Below are 25,093 nucleotides of genomic sequence, written 5' to 3' on the forward strand. Positions count from 1 at the left end.
CCTTTTAAGATAAAAACTTGAATTTTAAGAGGGTTATTTAAGTTTTGCTTATATTTTAATTGACTTTGTATGTATTTTCTCTAGTATAATATTTACACTACAAATTCCCTTGCAAATTCAATTTTCTTGTACTAGCAAATTGAAATGATTACAATGTGTATTGGAGAGGGGTCATGACTAAATGTAAAAAAGATATATGTAACTCAACTGAGAATGGTATACTCTTCTTTGATCATGTTCAGTGCATCTTATCAGGAGAACTTATCAGGAGAACTAGGCCTTAATATTTTTTTCTTATACATTTGTGGATGAAAGATTATATGTGTTTCTTCACACACTAATGAATTGGTGATACTCAGAGTCCATGATGTCATAGAGGTAATGTTGATGTTAAGAGGTGTCTTGGCTAGTGTGAGTGGTCCCAAATCTGAAGGAGTGGCTCTTCAGTCTCCAGGACAGCCATGGGACTTGTATCTTCTGAGAACTTTGTGTAGCAGGAAGAGCACGAGCTTTGAAGTCACTGACTGGGGTTCCAATCCTGCTTCCTTCACTTCCTAGTTGACTGTAACTTCAAGCAAGGTATTTGATCCTTTTGTTTCTTAATTTTCCTATCTGTAAAGTGGAGATCAGAATATTTCATATAGGATTATCTGATACATAGAAAACAGTTATCAAAATGACATTTCTCTTCCCCCACTGTAATTTCCTGGTAGTATGTAGAATGTCTTAATATTCTCATTGGATTTTTCTCAGGCCCAAGGTTCTGGAGTGACTTCCCTGGGCTGGAAGGACTATACTGACGTATCTGGTCTTGATTCTGGGCTAGGTATTTACAGGTTTGCTAGACCTGGCTAGGTTCCTATTAGTTGCCTGTCAGTCTAATTTCGGATTTCAAGTTACTCCAAATACATGTGCCCTTCTTCTGTTTTGCAACTGCTTGCTCTGATTTCTGCTCTAAAATGCAATTCAAGGATCCTTGAAGATGAGAAGTCCTACTGTGTGAGCAGTCACAGAACCATTTTTCTTTATCAGAGTGATTATTTTATTTAGTGAGAGAACTGCAAAGGTCCTTTGTCCACAGATATTTATTGAGCACCTACTCTGTGCCAGCCATAGTTCTGGAAGCTGGAGATACAGCAATGAATAAAATCTACAAGGTCTTTATGCACATAGAGATTACATTCCATGTAATCAGAGATAGGGGAGGCAGAGATAGGGGGTCTGTAGGACAGAATATATAAGTAAACAATTTCATGGACAGGACAGTTTATTCATAGTGATAAAATCCTATGAGAAAACAAAACAGAATAATATGAATGACATGACATGTGCAGGGTTGTAGGGGCAACTTGAGATTTGTGGTCAGAGAAGCCCTTCCTGAGGTGGTGACATTTTAATTGCCTATTCATTACTCTTATTCACAGCCTGCCTTCCCCACCCCCCACTGGTCCCCAATTTCCAATCTGCCAGTCTAGTGATTGCCACAATGACTTGGTGAGGCAGGAATTGTGGGCAACAGTAATCTGGAAAGGGGGACTGTTAATAGAGGGGTAGAAGTGTGCCCATGGATGCTGACTTAACTGAATCTGGCTAGTCCCTTCTCCCAGTTTTTGAAGTGGGGCCTCAAAGAAGAATCTATTCCTGGGTTGGAGGAGGTGCACAGAACGATTTTTTTAATTTTAATTTTAATTTTTTTAATGAGTATCAGGTGTATAAGGAGAAGCCTTTTGAGCTTATGCTAGAAGACAATAGTATGAAAGTCTTGCTAGATCAGGGCCCAACTATTTTCTCGATGAATGAATGTAGAATGAATTGGCAAGAACTTTATGAACAGACACTCAGAGCAAAGGATTCAGAGGGTGTGTGTGTGTGTGTGTGTGTGTGAGAGAGAGAGAGACACACACACACACAAAATGATACATATATGTGTGAATATATACACATATACATGCAGAAAGAGGGTATGTCCATGTGTGTTTACTTTCACATGAGGGTAACAGGGAAGGCTGCTAAGGGAGGAAAGAGAGAAGGGTCCTACTGGACATTGTCTAGTAGAAACAAAATATTTTGCAAACTATATGCTGTATTTTCTTTCGTTTTTTTTTTTTTTTTAAGATCCAGTGATCCACCTTAAATGTTAGTAAGGTGATACTAATTTTAATGCTTTAAAAAATAAATCTTCATAATGGTACACAAACCTGTAGAATGGGAAATCCTTGTAAATGATACTAATATCATAGAACAAGATAGAGTGACATAACTGCAGTTACATTTTTCAAAGGACAACCCGAGAATGAGATTTTTATTTCAGTAAAAAAGAAAAATGAAACACTGATAACAACTGTGAAAGACAGAAGTTAAATGTAGTAATAGTTAAAGATAAAAGAAAAAAATGATAGCCTAAAATAGGTTACATTTGTGAGGATAGCAAGTAAAAATATTCCCTATACAACATACGTGGGAATTCCCAGAACTAACAGAGGTAAAGGACATGTATGGTTGTTTTAAGTCTGGGCACCCTTTTGTTTCCTTCCTGTAGTCTTGGGTTATAAAGACAGACCAGCTGAAATGGAAACTTTCATTGAGTTTCCCCTCCTGTCTTTTATGTATGGGGAGGGGGGCAGGGAGGAGGAAAGCATTTGCTATTATGGATGCAGTTCTCAGAATCTCACTAGAGGGTGGTGTTGTTTCTAAAACCAGAGGTTACTGCTAATCTACAATACATTCATCACTGGGCTACATTTATATTTAAAGAAATGGTAAAGTAAAGCCTTCTCGGTCTTTCCTAGAAGTTGGTAAATGTCAAATCTGAAACCTGCCAAAGGTCCAGGTTCTGACAGGTTGCAGCCCCAGAGGAGCCAGATAAAGTAGTGAAGAGATTACCGAAGGAATTGGGTGGCAGATTCTAATTTCAGCTCCTGCGTTAACTAGTAGACAAGGCTCCTTGGGTCTTCATCTTATCTGTAAAATAAAAGGACTGCCCTGGATGATCCCTAACTCCCCATGCATCTCTAAAATTCTGAGATTCTAACAAAATTCTGGGTCTTAAAAGGCTGAAGAATTTCTCATGCTCTTGGCCAGACTGAGGAACAAGTAAAATCTCAAATTATTAAATTATTAATAATCAAGATATAGTTTAATAAGTGATGTTTAATATAAATCCTAATATATATAAAAAACCTTTTAATTAAAATGCTAAGTCTTTTGTCTTCCCAGGGAATCTTAGAGCCATCATTTGCATCTGAGCATGCTATGGTTAATTTTAGTGACTTAATGCATCATCCAAAGAAGTCTCTTCTCTTGGTCTCTAGCTTGCGGGAAAAGAGCAAATTATCTTTATATAGGATTATCTAGAGGAAGGAGGTTGAACCATTGTCAAATAGGAATGTTTTAGGATAAGGACTAATCCCCCCAAGCCACCTTGTACTTAATCTGACTTCCATCATATCTGTTCTTTGTTAGGAGTCACTCTCCAGAGGGATTTAATTGGTTCAATTTCCTTTTACCCTCATCTTTTTCACCTGACTCCTTTCCTTGTCGTATTTATTCATATTGCAGAGTAGACTTAGAATTCTTTCAAGGAACTTGAAGTAAATTATGGAACTCTAGGATCCCAGTAAACCCTAGTTTATCACTGCATGGACTTGACTTGTAAGGATTGTCGTGAGAGCCTGCAATTAACCCCTGACCTTGGGAAGCTTCAGTCTGTCACCCCAAACGCTTCGACATTAATTCTCAACACCCATTTCTTCCAATTGCTTTGTTTTGCAAACGAAGGTTTCCTTCCCTCACCCGGGCCCCCGGATTTGTTGCATCTTCAAGCTCGTTTCACGTCTCTCAACTTCCTAAGATACACGCGGAGCGCCTGCGGGTGCGCACACGCGCGCGCCCTCGCTTGAGTACCGGAGCCCGGCCGGGCCGGCTCCCAGTTGAACACATTCCATTCTTCGCTCTCGGGCACATCCCTCCGCCGTGAGGATTGGTCGGGCCGACCCCCCTCGGCGAGGCGAGGCTCCTAAGAGGCTCAGACGCCTGCCAATCCCCACATGCTGTCAAAACAAGTCTCCCTCCCTGTCACAACAGAGCAGAGTGGAGGCCGCCGCCGCCGCCGCCGCCGCTGCACTTCCTGGGGCCGCTGCGCCGCTGTCCGCTGGCAGGTGGCGGGTGCGCCTGGCTGCAGTCGCCCGGCTCCGGCCTCTCTCGGGCTGCGCGCGTCCCGTCTCCGGAGGCCTCCTGGGCTGGCGTCCGGTGCCTTTTGTCTGGCGCAGAGCGAGGGTTTGCATCCCAGTTCGGATACCTCCCTCTCCTTTCACATCTCCTCCGTCCCGCTCACATCGCCTCCCCACCCCGCCGTCGTCCCCCGCCGGTCTGCTGGCCTCCTGTACCAAAGCCCGAGGACGTCTCTGCCCGAGCGATGTCTCCTCTCCAGAAAGTTGCCATCGCCGCCGCCGCCGGGCGGTGAAACAAAGTCTGGCGGGGCCGCCTCCTGGTACAAGAGCGCACCCGTGCCCAGCGGCTGGACTCCGCTGCCGGGAGTGCCGTCTCCCTCAGGCAGCCCGAAACGCGTCGGGCCATGGCCGAGGGCGCCGCCGGCAGGGAGGCTCCGGTACCGCCCGACGCGGCTGGGAGCGAAGGCGACCCCCGAGCGGGTCTGGACGCCGCCTCCTGGGACAGCGTCGCGGAGGCCTCTGGGGGCCGGATGAGAGACCGTCGCAGCGGGGTCGCACTGCCGGGCCCCGCCGGGGCCCCAGCAGACGCCGAGGCCGCCCTCCTGGAGGCGGCACGGACGACCCCCCGACGCAGCAGCATCATCAAGGTAAGCGCAGCCCCGCCGTCCCGGGAGCGTGGGTGGTGGGTGGGTCGGGGACCCGGGCAGGATGTACCATGTCCGGAGGCGTCTCAGGCTCGGCATTGTTTTCTCCCACCTCGTTCATTGCCAAACCTTCCTTCCTCGTCTGGAGGTTCCCAGACTCAGCTTTCCGCCGTGAGAAGCAGAAGTGACCCCCCCCCCCCTGACAGTCATCGGAGGAAAAGTTCCGCTCTGTGTCTTTGTATTTTGATGGATGCTTTCCCTCATTTTCTCTGCAAGCTTCACTAAACCGTTGATGGAAGGAGGAAGGGAGGACTCAGGATAAATGCAGACCCACGGAATGGTTATGCACTGCTCTGCAGCGAAGGGTTAGCTTTTGCCGCACAGTAAAGGAAATGCACAGCTTACTCTCAAGTGAAAAAAATCCCCTGTAGACTCAAATGGTCCCGAAATCCCAAGACACGTGAACTTTCCGTGTAGGTAGGCAGAGTTTTCGGTGGATCCTGCAGCACAGTAAAGAGCAATGGAAGAGCCCAGAGTTAATGCGCTGCAGAAAGCACAACCGGAAAGCAATCAGTCCCCCAAGCATCATCCTCAGTCCTTGTGGTTACCACCACATTCAGGGAAAACACTTCCCGACTTCCTAACCCCCCAGAGAATTTCTCTCCGTCCATTTGGTCGGGATTTTGTAAACCTCTATGCTCCCCTGTCTTTCTTCCGTGGTGTTTGTTTCCTGTGCTTGAGATTTCATCTTTTGGATGCACGACTTTGTGGGTGAGGTTCTTTGGGGGTAAGAACCCTCGCACAGGCTCTGAAAAAAGGCCTCTTACCATAAATGTATGTGAGTAATCATGTGCATGTGAGATTAAAATAAATTTTGGTGGTACAGACAGTATAAAACTATGCTCACACACACTATACATATACATACATACATATATATACATATATATATATATATATATATATCTATGTACGAATGATGACAGCGAAGGATGGACTTGGATCTACTTACTATTCAATTTACTGGGTGCCTTAATACATTCAAAACCCTTGTTCAGAGTTAAACTGTGTGACGACTATGTATGTCTCTTTACCAAGTTCCAGAGCCAGTGTAGGTAGATTGCGTCCACTGTGCATCCATCCACCTAGTTCCAAGTATGGTTTAGGCTTTTCCCCATCACTGACACATGTAACTTTAAAATCAGTGGGGAGATTTCTGTAGTAAAAGTGAGTGGTAATTGCAAATGACTTGTAGTAGTTTCTGTTTTCTAACTTTTCGATGAAGTGAAAAAAAGTGTTCTATTTTGCTATTCTGGGTGTGGATTTAAATAAAAGGATGACCTTTTTTTTTAACCCATAGGTTAGAAATCATATTGTTTTGAAACTAAAAAAATCACGATTAGGAAAAACATACATTTTGGATTCTAAGATGTTGATACAATGTGTGGTCCTGTGTGTGTATGAAAATAGGCACCACAAGATAGTTTAAAATATAAGATGATAAAAAGCAGTAGGCTCTATAATGTGAAAAATAAAAGTAATGGAGTATAAGGAATATACAAATTCTTGCAACTAAGTTTGCCATTTTTAAATTGTACTGTGCTGGTTTATACTCTCAGAAGGGTCATTGCTGAATAATGGTGCCTCTTTTGTTTTGAAGTTTCTTTTTGTGACAAAAAGGAGGGAGACATCAGAGTATCAACTTGATCTTTTCCTTATTTAGTGGTAAATTAAATAAAAATTTAGTGAATGGCCTTTAAAATTAAAGATACTAGAAAATGAAGTGAATTATTATTTTAAATTAGGTTTACTGAAAAAGTAATATATACACATGATTAAGTAAATCAAATGTTGCAAAGGAGTGTGAAAGAAAGACTCTCAGCCACTCCACACTTCCACTTACATAGTTGATCCTCCCGGCTGGCATGTTAGTTCACTTGGTGTGGTGCTGGTTAGTATCAAGGTCACAGGTTCGGATCCGTGTACGGGCCAGCCACCAAAAATATCCCCCAAAACTGCTGAACATAGTTCACCCTCATAACTGTTGACACTTTCTTATGTATTCTTCCAAAATATTCCATGCATATAAGCGCAAATGCATGTATAGGTATATGTGATGAATTATTGAAGCTCCTGACTCATACAATAACACTTGGCTAGAGTTTTACAGGCCTCATAGTTTCAAATTTGCTTCAAACATTTTTGATGCCTAGAGTGTTGTCTAAGATCAATGTAATGTGCAAATTAATTTTCAAGGATAACCTGATAGATCATTGGTGGGCAGCAGTGACTGGAGTCTGCTCCCAGAGGCTTTCATTGCCTTCCCGGGAGAGGAAAGAGGCAGGTGGTGGGCTCTGTTCCACTCCCCCTCTGAAATCAAGAACCTTTCTATTGACATCTTGAAGCTGCTATCCCATAGTTTGTTCACTTTAGTGTAGTAAAAATAAGAGTTTCTAAAAAAGGTCTAGATCATATAAGAAATATGTAGTGCATATGTTGAGAGAAAATGCATTCTTCACAGTTTTGCCAAAAGTTCTTTTTATTTGGCATTGAAATGTACACACACAAAAGAAAGGCTTTAGTCTGTATATTAATCAAACTATTAAATACTGTTCCAAACAGCCATAGTACAGTAATAAATGATATTCATGATGACTCTGAGCCACTGAAAAATTGTGAATCATCAAACATTGAATTCTTTTCAGCTCAATTTAGGATATTGTTTCAGAATAGTGCATTCCTCTATCCTGCCAGAAAGCAGACTGTCTTATATATTAATAAAAGGAATGTTTTCAGTAAATTTGCCCTCCCTAATTTGTGAAAACATATGTTTAGTTGAGAAAACAATTTCCTTCTGAGCTGATGAAAACAATGACACTTATTTGTACACATCTTCAGAAAGTCTTCTTTCTATTGTCATTATGTTTCTTCCCCTATATGCCCAGTCTTAGGTTTCTAAAAATTTAATGAGAGAATTAAACTGGGTTCTCTTTAATCTGTTTACTTTTTCCTTTGTTTTTCTGTGTAATTACTTTCAGCAGCATTGACATTGATAAATGCTACATGTTTTTTGGTAATTGCATTTTTATATATCACAGTAATGCCATAGAGTGCAACTTAATTTCTTCTTGACGACTTGTGATTTAAAATGACTGTGTAGATACATGCAGGATTGATAACATCTAACAGTTATGCATTATTATTATGCATTTGAATATATTTATAATTAAGAAATTAGACCATTTATCTATCTGATACTTGACATCAAACTTATAATATTTAAAATATTTAACATTTTAGATTATAGTTTATAGCTTTATGACTCTGTAATTTTCTGGAAATAGAAAGCAGTGTAGCTTATTCTCTATACTAGATGGTGGGAACTGAGATACATACTTGTTTTAAAAATAGCAGTTGATTTTTATTCCATTATATGTAACATGTCAATGGGTTCTACTTTTTTCCATTTCTTTTTGATTCTACTTAAGTATGACTCTCCAGGCAAGGAAAAGTAGAAACTGTCACTTGGATTTCATGGACATGGGTTGTGTGGGATGAAGACAGAAATTGGGAATGAGGTTCTGGGACCTGTACCAGAACAGCTAAAGTAATGACTAGCTTCAATGTTGTTCATGTTTCATAATTTCATATCATGGCCAGTTTCACACTATCATGTTCACTATGGGGCTGGTGTAGTGGGTTTCTGAGCTGTAGCCTCAAAATTGCACCTTGAATACCAGTGATCCATATCAAAATTATGGCTCTCTTCAGAGGGGTAAGAGGAATGGAATTCACATTAAGTGCCACCTACTATGAGTAAGGTACTAACTAGGAGATTTCACACATTGCTTCATTTAATCCTCACAGCAAACCCTCTAAAGTAGGGCAGGGTGCCACAGAGAGCTACTGATAAAATATCGAGTCAGGATTCAAAGCCATGCATGCCTGACTCCAGAGGTTGTGCTCTTATGCTGGCTTTCAGATGTGGGAAGTCCACAGACCATGAACACTTTCTAGGTTAGAAGTGACCTGAACACATAAGACAGTGGCAGAAGAGTCTGAATTTCAGGCCTCAAGGCTGGTGGGGTAAATTATCCATTCTCTGCCTTTCCTCTCCCAATTCAGAACATCTGGAGCTCAATGTCTCTAGAAAGTGATTGCAACCTCTCCTGTATTTGGCCATCTTGTTAGGCTCATGCTGTATTTGAAATGGCAGAGCAGCTTGGCAGGTGTTCTCATCGTGTCAGTATATGGAACTCACACCTGTTGTTTTGCACCAGGCCCACTTCCTTCTTGCCCTGGTACACAGTGGAGTTTGTGAAGGGTTGTGTTCTCTTTTAGGGTGATACACAGAGGGAGCAGAAACCTGTGGCAAGGGAGTGAGAAAATAGGGAAGCTTCAATTGGAGCTTTGAAAACATTTTTTAGAGAGACAGTTATGAAGGGAAATTAAATGTGATTGAAAAATTACTTACAAATTTTAGGCACACTATGAGTTGTAAAGGCTTTTGTTAATTACCTGGAAATTAATCAGCATTTATAGACTTTTTTATCTGTACAATTAAGTGTTAAAAGTTCCAAATAGTCAACTTATGGATGAATTTGGAAAAACAGCCTGGTTGTATAGTGGAGCTGGCCAGCCTTTACTATAAGAGACTGTGAGGGTGCCCTGGTGGCATCAGGTGGGGTTCTCCTCCTGAGGTATGATTCAGCTGTGTAAATAGTATTGAACCTCTTAGAAGAGTTGGGCTTATTATCCCATCAACTTCAGTCAGAATACTTACTTTCTCTGAAATTGCCATAAAATATGATCACATTTCACCTTAGAAGTGGTTGCTTCTCATTGTGGTGCCTTTCTGATGTGATTTCTTATAACACCTCTCAAGAGAATTAGGAATAAACTTTCAATAAAGAGCCTTGTCATACTTCAGTTAAAGGTTTTAGAAGTGTTTGTTGATTAGTGTTTGATCCTACTATTAGAATTTACACTATTTGTTTTCCTTTTTGGGAAATATATTAAGGTTAAAAAATATAAGTTAATTACAGTGTGATTGAGACTGGATAGTTGTTTTCCCAACCTTTTCCTTTTACAATGGAGAAAACAAATAATTGAATTTTCTACAGTAAAATGACAATTGAACATTTTATTGCCAAATAACACCTCAGGCACAGCAGGGTGTTACGAAAAGACATCAGGAAATAGCCGACTTCATCTTGGCGCTACTGGACAAACAACCCATTACCTTCTAGATCATGCCGGAGCAACTGATCAGGCAGTGGCCTGGGGAGTAGCTCAATGAAAGAGTTGCAGCAGTCTTCCCTACTTCCTCAGTCAATTCTGTTCAGCTTTAATAACTGTGGATATTAAAAATAATTTCATGTTCAGGGGCAATGTCCAAGCTGAAATATACCTAACACTGTACACTGAAAAAAATTATCCAACTTAAAGTAACTAAACCTAAGTAAGAGGTAGGAGGAAAGTTACTTTTTGAGTTTCCTGTTGAGATCTCAGCATCAATAAGTGAACCATTGGTTATAAGAAGGTGAGGGAGAACAACTTGATTGGACTTTCAATCTAAATCTACGGTAATAAATCAATGAAACTTATTAAGGTGAAACCTGTCAGTACTACAAAATCTCTTATTTTGACAAGTGTGTTAATAATGTAAAAAAGGTTTACTTGTAGTTTTGTTGTATCTTACTCATCTCTGTATCCTAGTTCATCTCAGTAGCCCAATTCCTATAATAGGATAGAATAGACAGAGTTTCTTATAATTAATGATTATACTAAACTGATAATAACTATTAGGACTAAACAGGCAACTTCTATATCAACAACATTGTCTTATTTTATTTTATTTTTTTATTTTTTCACTGTTGATGTCAGAACAAAGAATCCAAAATAAAATGATGCTGTTAAATTACCAAAATGTTAGAGATAAAAAAATTTAAAAATACTTTAACATTGTCTTATTTTAAGTATTGGCCAAATATATTGTGTATTTCAGCTAACATTTGATGGCAACAAAATCATAGTATGACAAAGTATTGGAATAGTCCTTTGGATTTAAAATTAGGTTTGATTTGTAATTTTATTTGTAACATCTTATGTGGATGTGTTTAAGAGTGATGCAATCTAGTTTATTTTCAACAGTGCTGTTTAAACTCATCTCATTAATAATCAATCTAGCATTACTTTAAGAAAAGTAGGACTGTACATGATGAGTAAAAAAGAACCATTATTTGTATTATTATTATCACTCAAGGAAGAAAAAAGGCAAATTAATTTTGAAAACAGTACAATCCATCCAAAACAAAGCAACATAAAAACTAAACTATTTTATTAAGTATGTTTAGTTTCCAAAATTTTAAAATTTGTATTTGTAAATGTATGAAAGTGTGTAGCTGTTATAGGCAAGGATATTGTGTTTTTCCTTAAACATACGACTTTGTAGTCAAAAGTTTAAAATACCTCTGAGAGATAATATCTGCTTTGTTAATCTTTCATGCTGACCTTTTTCAAGCGTCTTTTAAAAGATGCTAGATCTGTGTTAAAGACATACTAAGCCCAGGCAGTATTTACAAAAGCAAACTTGTATTATTTGTATGGTATCATACAGATAATATCATAGTTAGAAATGGTGAGATTGTGACACTACTGAATATTTAGGAAATCAGAGAGACCTGAATTCAGAACACCTTTTCTGTGAGACATTGAGGGAGATGAATGCACAAAGAAGGCAAAAAGAGACAAAAGAATATTTAGTGTTAGCTGGTACCAAAATTATGATGTGGAACTCTGGAAGGCTGGACCTGACTATGTTGTAGGCACTTTTCCCTAAGGCCCTAGTGACTTCAAACCAAATCAGGCTGAGTAGCCTGTGTTCTTAAAGCCCATACTCCTCCTCCTAGATCTGACAGTTGTCAATGAAGGTGGGCTCCTCAGGGGCACACCCTCTAGGACCAGAGAACAAGGAGTCAGAGACATGGTCAGTGGGGTAGAGGGATAGGGAAGAATGTGATCCTGCTTTGAGCCTCCCTTGACTCAGGCTGGATTGGGGTCTGACTGAGGAAAAGGGCAATAATGTCAGAAGAGTGACATGCCCTGCTCCCCTTCTGGGTCAGCACTGATTGTTGGGTTAAGCAGGAGAGAGAGAGGAGACCACGTTATGTGTACTCTGATCTCTCTCTCCTTTGAAAGCTTTACCTCCATAAAATAAAGCCCTGTCAATGTCCTTGAACTTGCAGTTTCTTATTCATTGATCATGACTAATTTTTGAAAGAGGAGGTGGGGTCAGGGAATGGAGCCTTATGCTTCTCCTAGAGGCTGACATACAAGGTGCAAAGTCATCTTCAGCATTTGGTGAACTCCAGTTTTGAAATATTTTGGAATTATTGATTCCATACAATAATTAAATATCAAATGAGGGTATGTCAAAGAGTTTGTGGAAAAATAGAATTTAAAAATAATACGCATCTTTTCATGAACCTTTTGAAATACTCTTGTGTATTTAGAAATGTTATTAATAATAAATAGCTTTCTTTTTATGTTTATTCTAATAGATAAAATACATAGTAACATCTTGAAGAGGTTTTTCTATGGAGAAATTTTCTTTATAATAATAGCAAATGTTTATATAATTTGCACTATGAGTCTGGCATTGTTCTGAGCACTTCGCATGTATTAAATCATTTAATCCTCACAATAACCATATGAGATAAGTATTATAATTATCTCAATTTTTACAGATGGGGAGATGTTAAGTGACTTGTCCGAGGCCACATAGCCAGTAAATGCAGACCCAGGAAATGGGCCCAAATAATCTAGCTCTAGAGGTTGCTTTTAATCTTTATGCTATATATCTTCTTGAATAGTATTGTTTTAAACCTTAGCAGATTTTTTATTATTACCTTAAACACTAAGTTCAGCTGACAAATCAAAAAGAGACAATTTTGAAAACAGTTTTGAGAAACTTTCTCAAGGATTATTTGAATGCCTTTTTTCTCAGTTTCACAGCCTTTCACATAAAAAAGCCATGACTTCTTATTAATATTATATTCTATTTTCCCTTGAGAGGAGCAGGATTCCTGTTTGTATATTTTTACTCCATGAACAAAGTTAGCCTTTTTACCTTGAAGCAAGAGTTTATGATCCCACTTTGGTATAATTTATATAAGTTAAGGATGGCCTGTTATTTATATAGTAACTTTACAGTGTGATAGTTTTGTCTCCCAGCATTAATAAATCAATAAGGAGTATTTGAGTTTCTAATCTAAGGAAGTAGCAATTTTTTTGTTATGTGGTAGTAGATATGATGCTGTATGACTGAGATTTCCTCCCAATTATTTTTGAGGTAGGTGTAGTGCCTCCCACATAGGAGGAACTCAGTAAGTATTTGTTAAATTCTGTTAAACTGAAAGTCTGCTCACTTAATTCTTTTTTTGGGGGTAGAAATTCCAAAGTCAATAGGTGGAAAGTTCAAATATATGATTATGTCATGAAATTATTGTCCTTGTGGCTGCTTTATTGTGTTAAAGATAATGGTTCTGTTCTGCTATTCAGAGGTATAGGACCATGGCCAAATAGTAACGAGAGGTTTGTCCTCACCACTTGGAGACTGGCCAGGTATAGATGGTGCAGTCAGCTCTCTTGTTGAGACACTTGTAGTTAGCATTAATTATCTATCTGCAGTTATATTAAATTATTGAGGGGATATAAGTTTTTGGCTTTTTCTTTCTCTCTCTGTTTTCTGTTGCAGCATTTGCACAATAAAGTATTTGGTCATATTCTCTTCAAGTGGATTGTTTTTGGCAAAATAAAATAGCTTCTCCCAAACATGTGAAACTTAATTTTTTTCCTAGTACTTTCTCATGTTCAATTAGTGTGGGATCAAGCTAGTTTTGTGATAAATGCAGTGGGGTGTGTGTGTGTGTGTGTATACTTATGCTAGACACATTGAAAGTCAGAAGCCTCAATAGCAGGTAATCTTTTGATCTCCAGCTTTCTGGCCTATGGGTGGGATGATAGTCTTATCTCACTCCATGTGAGATGGGACCCTATTTATAAATGGACTGAGTAAATGGTTTAATGAATAACTCTTTACCTGGATCATTCTACCAGAAGTTGTACATTTTATAAAATTTTTTTTTCATGGCTTTTGGTTCTTCTGGAGAGCCTTTTAACTAAGGGACACCTCACACCTTAACACACTTAGCAGTGATTGCTGGACATACAGCTCTTTGATTCTAGAGATTCCTGGGAAGGATCAAGGAAGAATTGATCTGGGTCGTTGGTGGGGATGCTTGGCATTAAAGATAAACTTTGTTTACTTTGCTGTTTTTTCTAGCTCCAGACCTAGGAAAGTCCAAGGAAAATTTTCATGGTTGTACCCTTAGCATGGCAGGTTCACCAGTACAGAGAAATGGCTTCTGACAAGCAAGTCATCACAGAAGTTGGTTTAAGAGGATGGACATAGTTGTGAGTGCTGGAATTAGCCACCCACCACAGCTTAAAACAAAAGGCTCTCAGTATTCACATATTCAGGGGTCCATGAACTGCTGTGTTCAGCCTCCCCCCTTACTACTGCTCTTGCCAACACCCCTTCCCCAGGCTACAAAAGGGTAGGACTGAGAGGGAGAAGGTAGCCTTGGAGGCGGGTTATGGTTTCTGAAGAGAGCCTGTTCCTTGCACTTACCTCATTGTGGGGAAAGAGATCATGACCCTTTCTGAGGTTGAGAGAGAAAGGACTCAAGGGATGAATCTGAAGTGTAAGACTGGGAAGGGTATGGTGGTGGCATCCAACAGTCCCCCGTCTCCACCAAGTCTTCCTATAAGTTGGGACTGATGCTCCTCTCTTCTTTGGGAGATTCTTGGTTACTAGACTGTCCGGCCCCTGATGCTGTCCTGGGTGTGGAGGAAGGGAACACTTCAGAAGATGGCCAGACCTCTTGCAGGTTCCCCACTCAAAGAGGACACTTGGGTGAAGGGACTCTAATAACAAAAGGCTAGGGCAGAGGCTGGTGAGGGATGGGAGAAAGAGGTCAGTGTCCACACCAGATCTCTAACACCAGGGTGATGATTGTGCAGGGAAGAAGGGCACTGTGGGGAACAACCTCACAGAGAGTCAGCATTTTGCTTGCCTCATGGAGAGAATTGATGGTCAGTTCAGTGTTAACTTGAGCAGAAGAAACCAACCCAGTGGTGCCTGTAACATCCCTATGGGGCCATCCTGGGGGTGGGGATCTTGGCCTCTTCTATTCCTCCTCCAGCCCAACTCCAGAAGGGAAGTGCAGCGGGGAGAGGAAGGGAGAAGTGGGTAGAGAGTTTACCTACCCCCAGCCCCAGCCACTACAACCACCATTCTAGCTTGCCTTGGGGGCTGTGAAGTAGAAAAGAGGGCCTTGAACCAAACATGAGATCAGAGTTTAAAAATGAACAGGACCGAGTTTTTAAGGACTTGAAAAAACAATTTTAATAACAGAGAGACTGAAACATTATGGAATCTGAGTGAGCTGTCAGTAATAACTAGAGTACACAGGGGAAAAGGGGATCTGAGATGGGCAGTTAGGGGGAAAATAACACTTACTTGTTTATACTGCAACAACTTGAGACTGCTTAATTATACAGTTGCACTATTATAGAATTGGAGATCTGGTTAGGAGCTTAGAGACCATTCTCTGATTCTGCCCCTTCATTTTACTAAGCATGGCTTTTTACCATCTCTCCCATTCTTCCAGGGAGCCATTAGAAGGAGATCATTTGTGATGATTAGACAATTGGATTAGAATTGTTTATGATATCATGGAGAGGTAATGGAGGTTTCCTTCAAGCATTCATGTTATAGAATAATAATGGGCACTAACATTGTCAAGATCTTACACTATCTTCAATTCTTATAACAACCTGGCAAGACATAGCTATCATTATCATTCCCACCTTACAGATGAGAAGCTGAGGCTCCTAGAGGTAAGGAAATTTGCTCCAGGTCTCACAGCTATTAAGTATGTGTGTGAGAGGTAGGGTAGGGGGAAGGCAGATTTTTACTCCCCATTTTGTTTTATCCTTTAAACCTACAACCCTGATACCCCAAATTTCCAAAAACAAACAGTGATTTTATAATATATTGATCTGGCTGGAATGGAGCTGGGCAGAAAAGACAAAGTTAAGGTGTTGCAACCTTGCAATGTTCTGCAATGAATGCAACCACCACTTTTGGAGTTAGATTAATATACGTTATTTCATTTAAGTTGGAAGTCAGATCTAAGAAACCACAATTGATCTGAGGTGATTGTTTTGGCACAACTCCTAGATTGGGGATTTGAGTTTCTCTCTCTACAAAACCTATATGTCAGAAACCCTAAATATTAGTTTCCTATTGCTACTGTAACAAATTGCTGCAAACTTAGTGGCTTAAAACAACACATTTATTATCTTCCAGGCCCAGAGTCATTATTGTGCTCCTGTATGCATTGTTCGTATAATGGGGTTTCCAGCCTGTATGGAAATGTAAGATGTTAAAATAAGAATAAAGCCCCAAATTTCCACAGTGCTGCCTAAACCAAAGTGTAATTTCCATGTAAGCTCACATCATAGAGAATCAGTTGCTATCTGGTTTTTGAGTAATAAGACCAGCTTATGGAATGTTTTCTATTGTATAAAGCCTGTTAAAAGCCAGAAGATAAAGACAGTACTCTCCACTGACACTGACACTGGGATCAACTAAAAATGTAATGGACTTAGTGGCATTAAGTAAGATAAAAAAGTTGGAATCATAATTTTAAAATCTCTGGATGTTCCTATTAGGTGTTTATTTTTATAAAATGAAAACTGCACAGGATATTTTTGCTGTTCTGAATTTCGTCAAGAAAAATCTGGAGAAAGACAAACATTGATTTAAGTTTTTTAAACTCCTGTGTCTAATATCTTTTTTTTTTTTTAAACCAAGAAGAGATAGAAAACCTGAACAGACCAATAACAATCAAGGAGATTGAAGCGGTAATTGGCAATCTTCCAACAAAGAAAAGTCTGGGTCCCAATGGTTTTACAGCTGAATTCTATCAAACTTTTAAAGAGGAGTTAATACCAATTCTCCACAAACTATTCAAAACAATTGAAACAGAAGCTACTCTCCCAAACTTATTCGAAGGCCAACATAACTCTGATACCAAAACCAGATAAAGACACAACAAAAAAAGAAAATTACAGGCCAATATCCTTGATGAACCTAGATGCAAAAATCCTCAACAAAATATTATCAATCAGAATACAGCAACATATTAAAAAAATTATACACTGTGATCAAGTGGGATTCATCCCAGGGATAGAAGGATGGTTCAACATATGAAAGTCGGTAAATGCAATGCATCACATCAACAAACTCAAGGACAAGGACCATATGATTATCCCAGTAGATGCTGAAAAAGCATTTGAGAAAATTCAGCATCCCTTCATGATAAAGACTCTCAACAAATTAGATATAGAAGGAAAATATCTCAACACAATAAAAGCCATTTATGACAAGCCCACTGCCAGTATCATTCTGAATGGGGAAAAAACTGAAGGCCTTTCCCTTAAGAACAGGAACAAGACAAGGATGCCCATTCTCACCACTTTTATTTAACGTAGTACTGGAGGTACTAGCCAGAGCAATCAGGCAAGAGAAAGAAATAAAGGGAATCCAGATTGGAAAAGATGAAGTCAAATTTTCCTTATTTGCAGATGACATGATACTATATATAGAAAAACCTAAAGACTCTATCAAAAAACTACTAGATCTGATCAACAACTTCAGTAATGTTGCAGGATACAAAACAAATGCTCCCAAATCACTAGCATTTATATACTCAAATAATGAACTGACAGAAAGAGAAATAAAGAAAGTAAGCCCATTTACAATTGTCATGAAAAAAATAAAATACCTAGGGATCAATTTAACCAAGGAGGTGAAAAACCTCTACAATGAGAGCTACAAACCACTTCTGAAAGAAATTAAAGAAGACACAAAAAGATGGAAAGATATCCCATGCTCTTGGATTGGAAGAATTAACATTATGAAAATGTCTATGCTACCTACAGCGATCTACAGATTCAATGCAATCCCCATCAAAATACCAATGACATTCTTCACAGAAATGGAAAAATAATCTTACCCTTCATATGGAACAACAAAAGGCCCCAAATAGCTAAAGCAATCCTGAGCAAAAAAAAAAAGCTGGGGGCATAACACTACATGACTTTAAATTATACTACAAAGCTATTATGAACAAAACCAGTGCATGGTACTTGTATAAAAATAGACATTCAGACCAGCGGAGTAGAACTGAGAACCCAGAAATCATCCCTCAGGCTAAGAGCCATCTGATATTGGACAAAGGCAACAAAAATCTACACTGGGGAAAAGACTGCTTCTTTAACAAGTGATGCTGGGAAAACTGGATATCCACATGCCAAAGAATAAAACTAGATATGCACCTCTTAGCATACTAAAATCAACTCAAAATAGATTAAAGACTTAAGTATTAAAGACATGAAACTGTAACATCACTAAGGGAAAATATAGGTGAAACACTTCAGAAACTAGGTCTGGGCACAGACTTCATGAATATGAGCCCGAAAGCACAAGCAGTAAAAGAAAAAAATAAACAAATGCGGCTATATAAAACTAAAAAGTTTCTGCACAGCAAAGGAAACAATCAACATAGTGAAATGACAACCTACAGAATGGGAGAAAATTTTTGCTAACTATGCATCCAACTTGGAAGTTGCACATACCACTTCTGCTCATATCCCACTGGCCCAATAGTCTTAGTGCCATAGCCAGCTGCAAAGAGGCTGGGAAATGTAGTCTGTACCTGGGTGGCCATGTTTTCAGCTAAAGATTAGGAGATTCTTATTAGTAAAATGATGAAGAGGAGACTGTAAGTTTTTGTTAAGGTTAAAAGAATTATTCATAGGATTTATTCTTAGCTTGGAGAATGAGTCAAAGTGTTTTTTGATATGAGGGAGTCAAGCATTACTCTGTTATGTTCTTGGGTACAAATGGTTGGATCTGTATAGGGTAATTGACTAGAATGCATGTTCTACTAGGTCTTATTTCAGTACCTGTATGTGCCAGTTAACTTCAAAATTAACTTCAAAAGACATGATGTCTTACAGACGTGGACTTCACTTTTTTTACTTGTAAATGTATGCCATATGTGAGTCATAGAGAAACCTCAAACAAGAACAGCGCAGAATGTCTTGAGTAACTACTGTGTGCCACACAGTTTGTGAAAGAATCTGTGGTGAACTACCATAGGAGAGCCTTAGGAGGTCATTTTCCAGTTAACCACACTAGGGCAGGAACCCCCCTATATGCAAGGAATTGGCCTCCAGTGAGCAGGGGTCTCCCTGTCTCACAAGGAAGCCGATTCTATTTTCAGCCTTCTTTTGTTGTTTATATTGAGGCCAAATCAAGTTCTTCTCTGACACTTTTCCTAGTCAGTCCTATTTCTATCTTCAGGAAGCTATAAAGAGTAAGTTTAAGTTCTCACATGACAGTTCTTGACATATTTGAAGGGAGTTATAATGGGTTTCTCCTCCCACGCTCCTACCACAATAATAACCCCTGACATTTATTGAGAGTTTACTATGTTCCAGACACTGTGTGAGTTAATACATGTAACGTCATTACATGTATTAACTCATATAATTCTCACTAGTCTTATGAAGTATGGACACTTTACCCCATTTCATAGATGAGGAAATTGAGACACAGATGGTTTAAGTAACTTGCCCAGATTCACACAGTAAGTAAGTGACATGTTTCTGGATTGTCAGTGTTTCATGTAAAATGTTGTTCCTAGACCACAATGTTGGTTGCTATGCTAGATGCATGGTACCTTCATCTTTCTAGACCTTATATTTCTATGAATATAACCATGTGAAGAATCTTCCTTCTGGGAAAAAAATGCACATTGCACTGATAGCAGTTCAAGTTGTATTCAAGAGACTGTGCTTCTGAATTTGAGATGATATGATGTGTTGACCAAAGGCAGTCTTGATATGGCAGCTGAATTCAATTTAATATGATATTTAAAGTCATTGTATTTTTCTTAAATAGGGAGGTGATTGGTAAAAAAAATAGTTAAGGAAGGTTTTCTTAATAACTATGTGAAATAATGGAGATAAATTAGGGATTAAGAGAATGTCTGGAAGTTTCTAGAATTAGGTGCTAGATCCAAGAGGAGGATTTATATGACACTGCCATTAAAGGCCCTAGAATTTGACAACCAAATTGGAATCCTGATTCTCTATTAGCTGTGTGATACTGGGTGGGTTACTTATCTCTTTGACCATAGAACCCACCTCATGGAGTTGTTGGGAGGATTAAATGAGAAAATTCATGTAGAGTGCTCAGCTAAGTAGTTGGACGTGGTAGAGAGTCAATAAATGTTATTTTTATTTGGATGTAGAAAAGATAAAATCTGAGACAAATTTTGAAGGAAGAATTTTGTCAGCACTTTTCAGAGATATGAAGGAATCAAGAAGTAAAAATAGTTCTTAAGATTTTGATCATGGAGGGCTGTGAATAGAGTGGTATCTTTGATTAATGGAGCAAAACCTGTCTTTTGGCTATGTATAACCTGGTTGTGATTCTGGTGGTCACTTTTCAGGTCTGATGGGGGAACTCCAGTATCTCTGCTTGTGGTTTTTGGAGTTGTAGGAATTGATCATCATCAGTTTTTCTCTGATTCTTGCAGTGTTACAAAGAAAATGCCCAGGACCTTTGATTTGAGTTGACATAGTCAGTAATAATTAAAAAAAAAAAAAAGTCTTCCCATTTCTTCCAAAAAAGCTAACTATAAACCAACCAGTAGTTATTTGTTATTGTTACCCTCTTTGCTCCTTCTCAACAAACAATTGTACAGATTTTACTAGAGGGTCAATTTTGTTCAAAGGTGGTTTCCAGCTCCCTCAAATTCTAGAGTAAAAGAATGAGTTACACTGAATATGAATTTAGTGTAGGTGCATTTAGTTCAGCAAATGATTTTAACATTCTTACTACATTTGATACTATGCTAGGTGCTCTGACTTGATCATTCTCTTGTCTAAAATTTCATTTTAATAAACAGTATATAATGATTTTTTTTTCTTCAAGTTGACTGAAATTTTAGAAAAGTCCCTGTAGTCCGCACCCTGGCACTAACTCAGTCGTAAAAGGGACACCTAAAACTTAGTAAAGGCATCTATTAGAATAGTTTCCTGGTTAATTTAGCTGAACTGATTTCACCTTAAAGTTCAACTATGTTTTTAAATTTTGCTTTTTTATTGAACAAAAGTCCTCTTACAGCTAATGACTTCAGACTCATTTTTCCTCCCTGGAATTATGCTCATTTTGGTAAAGTTTGTGGCTATATACAAATATGAATGAAAACCTAAGTATTAAAAAAATAATGTTTAACTCAGACTCAGGTTTTCAGCTTGTTTAAGATTCTGTTTTCCTTGTTAGATTGTAAAGTCCTTAAAAGCCAGAACTCTTTCAAACTGGCTTTGTGGTTCTTCCAAGGACAGAGTGTGATGTTCTGTAAAGACAAGGGCCTTAAATATCTGATCTTAAAATTAATTCTTAAAATTAAGGAAAGGAGTGAGCCATAAAATTGGCAGCTATTATTCAGTTTATTATGAGTAATAATATGGTTAAGAGGGCAATGCTAGTTTTTTCTGAATCAGAGGTGACTCTTGGTCTTTTGTCGCATCTGCCAGGTTCTTGTGGATGAGGTTTAAGTCAGTGGGTGGAAGAGGATATAAAGGATGTAACATTTTCTGCCTCTTTCTTTATACCTATTGGATTTAAATACAGCTTTCTTTACAAAATCATCTTGAAAAAATTGGCTGAAATCCTTGTGTAAACCAATCATGGATTCAATCTGAAAGGTTGTAATAAGAACTAGGAATAATGTATTGCTGCTGAGGGCACTAGGTCCAATCCTAGCAACGCACAGTAAACTTAGTTAAGGAGTCAGTGTTCCTGGAAGTTTTAAGGCTATTAATTCTTTCAGTAGAATACACGGGCAGTATTCTCTTAGCGTATCAGCTATAACACTGATTTTGACAACAACAAAGTAAATTAGAAACTGTCCTATAAACACTGGGAAATTACAATGTCCTTTGTTTATTCTTTGTTAATTTCATCTAACCAACTCTGTGAAGAAAGAGACCACATTTTAGACATTTCTTGCATCTTCTTCCATAGCTCCTACTAAGTGCTAGGCACATACTCGATTTATTTTTCCCTCCAAATTGAACTAGATAACCCATTCTCCCCCAACTTCCTTAAAGGAATCTTGGCCTGAGTTAATGTAAGCTACCACTGCTAGGTTCATTTTACTTAATAAGAACGTAAATCTTTGGGGGACAGCTTGGGCAGGTAAGAGGACAAAGACTAGAGAATTCGATCTGGGATCCTGGAATCTTATCTTTGCTACTTACTGTGTAATTATGAGCAAGTTTAAAAATTTTTCTAAACCTCAGTTTTTTCATTGGTAAAATGGAAATTTTAATTCCTGTCCCATAAGTTTTCTGTAAGGCTTGGAGGTGAAGAATGCAACATATCTCTCTATATTTTATATGTATTTTAAGCTGTACCTAAAAAAAAGAGGACTTGACAATCCATTTACTTAGCAGTCCCTCTAATATGGCTCATTGACTAGTAATGGAAAGTATATAATTCTATAAAATTTTTTTACAACAGGGTTTATATACTTTCCCATCAGCTGTGGCCAGTATTTCCTCCTAGGTGGCTTCTCATTCAGCCTCCTAATAACAGTGTACTAGTGTTATGGGAAGCAGTCCTACTGGCTGCCACTGTCTCTTAACCAAACCACGTATGACATATATGCAGTCAAATTACCCTTCTGTGATCTTAAGAAGCCTTGCCCATAATAGCTTATGGTGATGTGTGTAAATATGGGCCATGTCTGGCATCTGTGCCCTGTCATCTAGCTGTACTTCTTCCTGTGAGAGCCAACAAAAATGAAAACAATATTAACTCTTTAGGTAATTGTATATAAAGGAATTTCTTAGTTATGATAGCTTTTGACTCTTTTATTCAAATATTGAAAATTGAGTTGATATATAATTTTATATATGTCAGGACAAGGAAGAATGTGAGTCTTGTCTCCCATTATTCAATGTTACATATTCAGTCTTTAAATATATGCTTAATATCTCTGTTGTGGAGCCAAGGCCATTGAAATTTGACTCTACTAACAGCCTTTTTGGCAATGCTAGTCAATTTTTTTCAAGCTATAATGCATTTGGCAAAGTTATTTTAATGACTGATTTATTCATTCATCTGTTTATTGATGCTTTTAATATTTGTGACAAAACTATGTTTTGCAGTATATATATTCAAAGGTGAGGCAGACATACTCTATACCTGATATATTAAAACTATAATCCCAGATAGAAAATAGGTACTGTAACAGAGGTATAGATCTGACCTCCAAGATAGGGTGCTCAGAAATGTTTTTTGAATGAATGAATATACCCAGGTCTCCAAATCTGTTTGCTGGATATTTCCAAGTCCCTAGATTTTCCCTTCTGTGTTCTCCATCTCACAGTGAAGATCCCATTCTCCCAGGTGCCATTGCTAGTAATCTGTATGTTATCTTTGGTTCCTTCTTCTCTCTATCACATCCAATTTATCACCATGTTCTCTTGGTTCTATCTCCTGAATAGTTCTGTCTCCTATTGTAGTTCAGGCTACCTCCAAGCTTGGCCTCTGTCATCACAGCATCTTCCTAACTGGTTGTTCTGCCTCTAACCACCTTCTTTTTTCTAATCAATTCCCCGGAATAGTAGTTAGAGTATTATTTCTAAAAGGAAAATCTAATGTGTCATTATCCTGCTTAAAACTTTTTGATGACTTCTCATTGTGCTAGGAATAAAGCACAAATCTCTTGACATGGTTCAAGAGGCCCCTGTGCAAAGAATGTGGACCCTGCTTACCTTTCCAGCTGCAACTCCTACTACGTCCTACCTCTCATATTCCATTTATGAGATGACACTATATATAAGGCATAGTGCTCTGCTCATAGCTGCTCAATATGTGTTAGCTGTTTATATTTTTCTTGATGTGTTTTCTTGGAAAGTGGAAGAGCTGGAAAAAATGTTTTTAGGAGCATTAAAAAAAGGGAGGTTGGAAGGGAGAGAAGCTCAGAGTTGACAAGAGGATATAATATAATCTAGGTACTGGCAGCTAAGTAGCTATATTACAGAGGTTAAAAATTATTAAATCCATTAAGCTTTTGAAAAACATTTTTGTTGGGTTGGCTTTGAAAAAAAATTCAGTGTAGCACTAAAAAAGGACTCTGTTGTATCTTAGGTTTATTGTTTCCTGAGATTATGATCTAGTTTAGAAAAGTTGCCAGATATTTGCTCTTAGAGATTTACATTGTTTTCCAAAGTCCCCCAAATAGTCATGGCACTGTTGTTAAGTATTTAGTTGGCTACAGAATTTCCTTAAATTGTGATTTTTAGTCAATGGGAAAAGATGACTCACAGGGAATGTAACTGTTTTCTGTTTTAGCTTACTGATTTTTATGGTTACGTGGTCAAAAGTCTGTGTTTCTATTACTCACATATTAGCAAATATGTTTTTTATAAGGGAGGAAATAAAATTCAATTTTGCTTTTTGTGTCTAGCATGACAAATATTATTCATAACTTGAGGTTGAATCATTTAGGTCATGCTTTAAAGATGAATACAAATAAGTTTGTTGCTACTGTTTTTCTGTTGTTATAATTTGTGTTGGAAGATTCATTTTTATTAGTTTGGGGTACATAGATCTTCTGGAAATATCAGTATTTCACCGATGTTCATATTAGCTGTGCTTTAATTAGTGAAACTATTTGCAAGAGATTGGTTGATTCATCTGATAACTGTTGTCAAATTGTTTTGGAATAGTATAAATAGATGACTTTCTTATACTGTTGAGATGGTTTGATGATCAAAACTACCTTAGATTTCAAAACTTAAGTCTCTTTTCACTGACAGTAAAAAAGCACAAAACATTTTATTTGATACTTTTGTGCTTTTAAATTGGATTCAAAGTTTTAATTTTTTTCTAATTCAATATATATGTTTGATTAAGTACAAATTGTTATTTAACATAGGAGTTAAAAATTCTTATGCTTGGATGATTATAATCTAACAATCAAGCACAGATTTGGAAAAAATGTTCACTAATGCTAATTTGGAAGTTAAGTACAAATCTTTTAAAACTTGTGGCTTTGCAAC

At 38.2% G+C, this 25,093-nt stretch overlaps 1 protein-coding gene across 3 annotated transcripts in view; it reads left to right on the top strand.

Moving 5' to 3' along the window:
* Nucleotides 1–25,093, top strand: part of PLCL1 (phospholipase C like 1 (inactive)) — a 394,267-nt gene that overhangs the window by 71,865 nt on the left and 297,309 nt on the right. The window contains exon 1 of one of the 3 annotated variants that reach the window (XM_063097122.1): nucleotides 4,481–4,816. The exons of the other annotated variants lie outside the window; for them this stretch is intronic. Coding sequence (XP_062953192.1) covers nucleotides 4,574–4,816 — 243 coding nt within the window. The 5' untranslated portion in view covers nucleotides 4,481–4,573. Of the gene's footprint in view, nucleotides 1–4,480; nucleotides 4,817–25,093 lie in introns of those variants that run through there. 3 annotated transcript variants of the gene reach the window in all.

The sequence above is a fragment of the Cynocephalus volans genome, chromosome 1, assembly GCF_027409185.1.
Source record: "Cynocephalus volans isolate mCynVol1 chromosome 1, mCynVol1.pri, whole genome shotgun sequence".
NCBI lineage: Eukaryota > Metazoa > Chordata > Mammalia > Dermoptera > Cynocephalidae > Cynocephalus > Cynocephalus volans.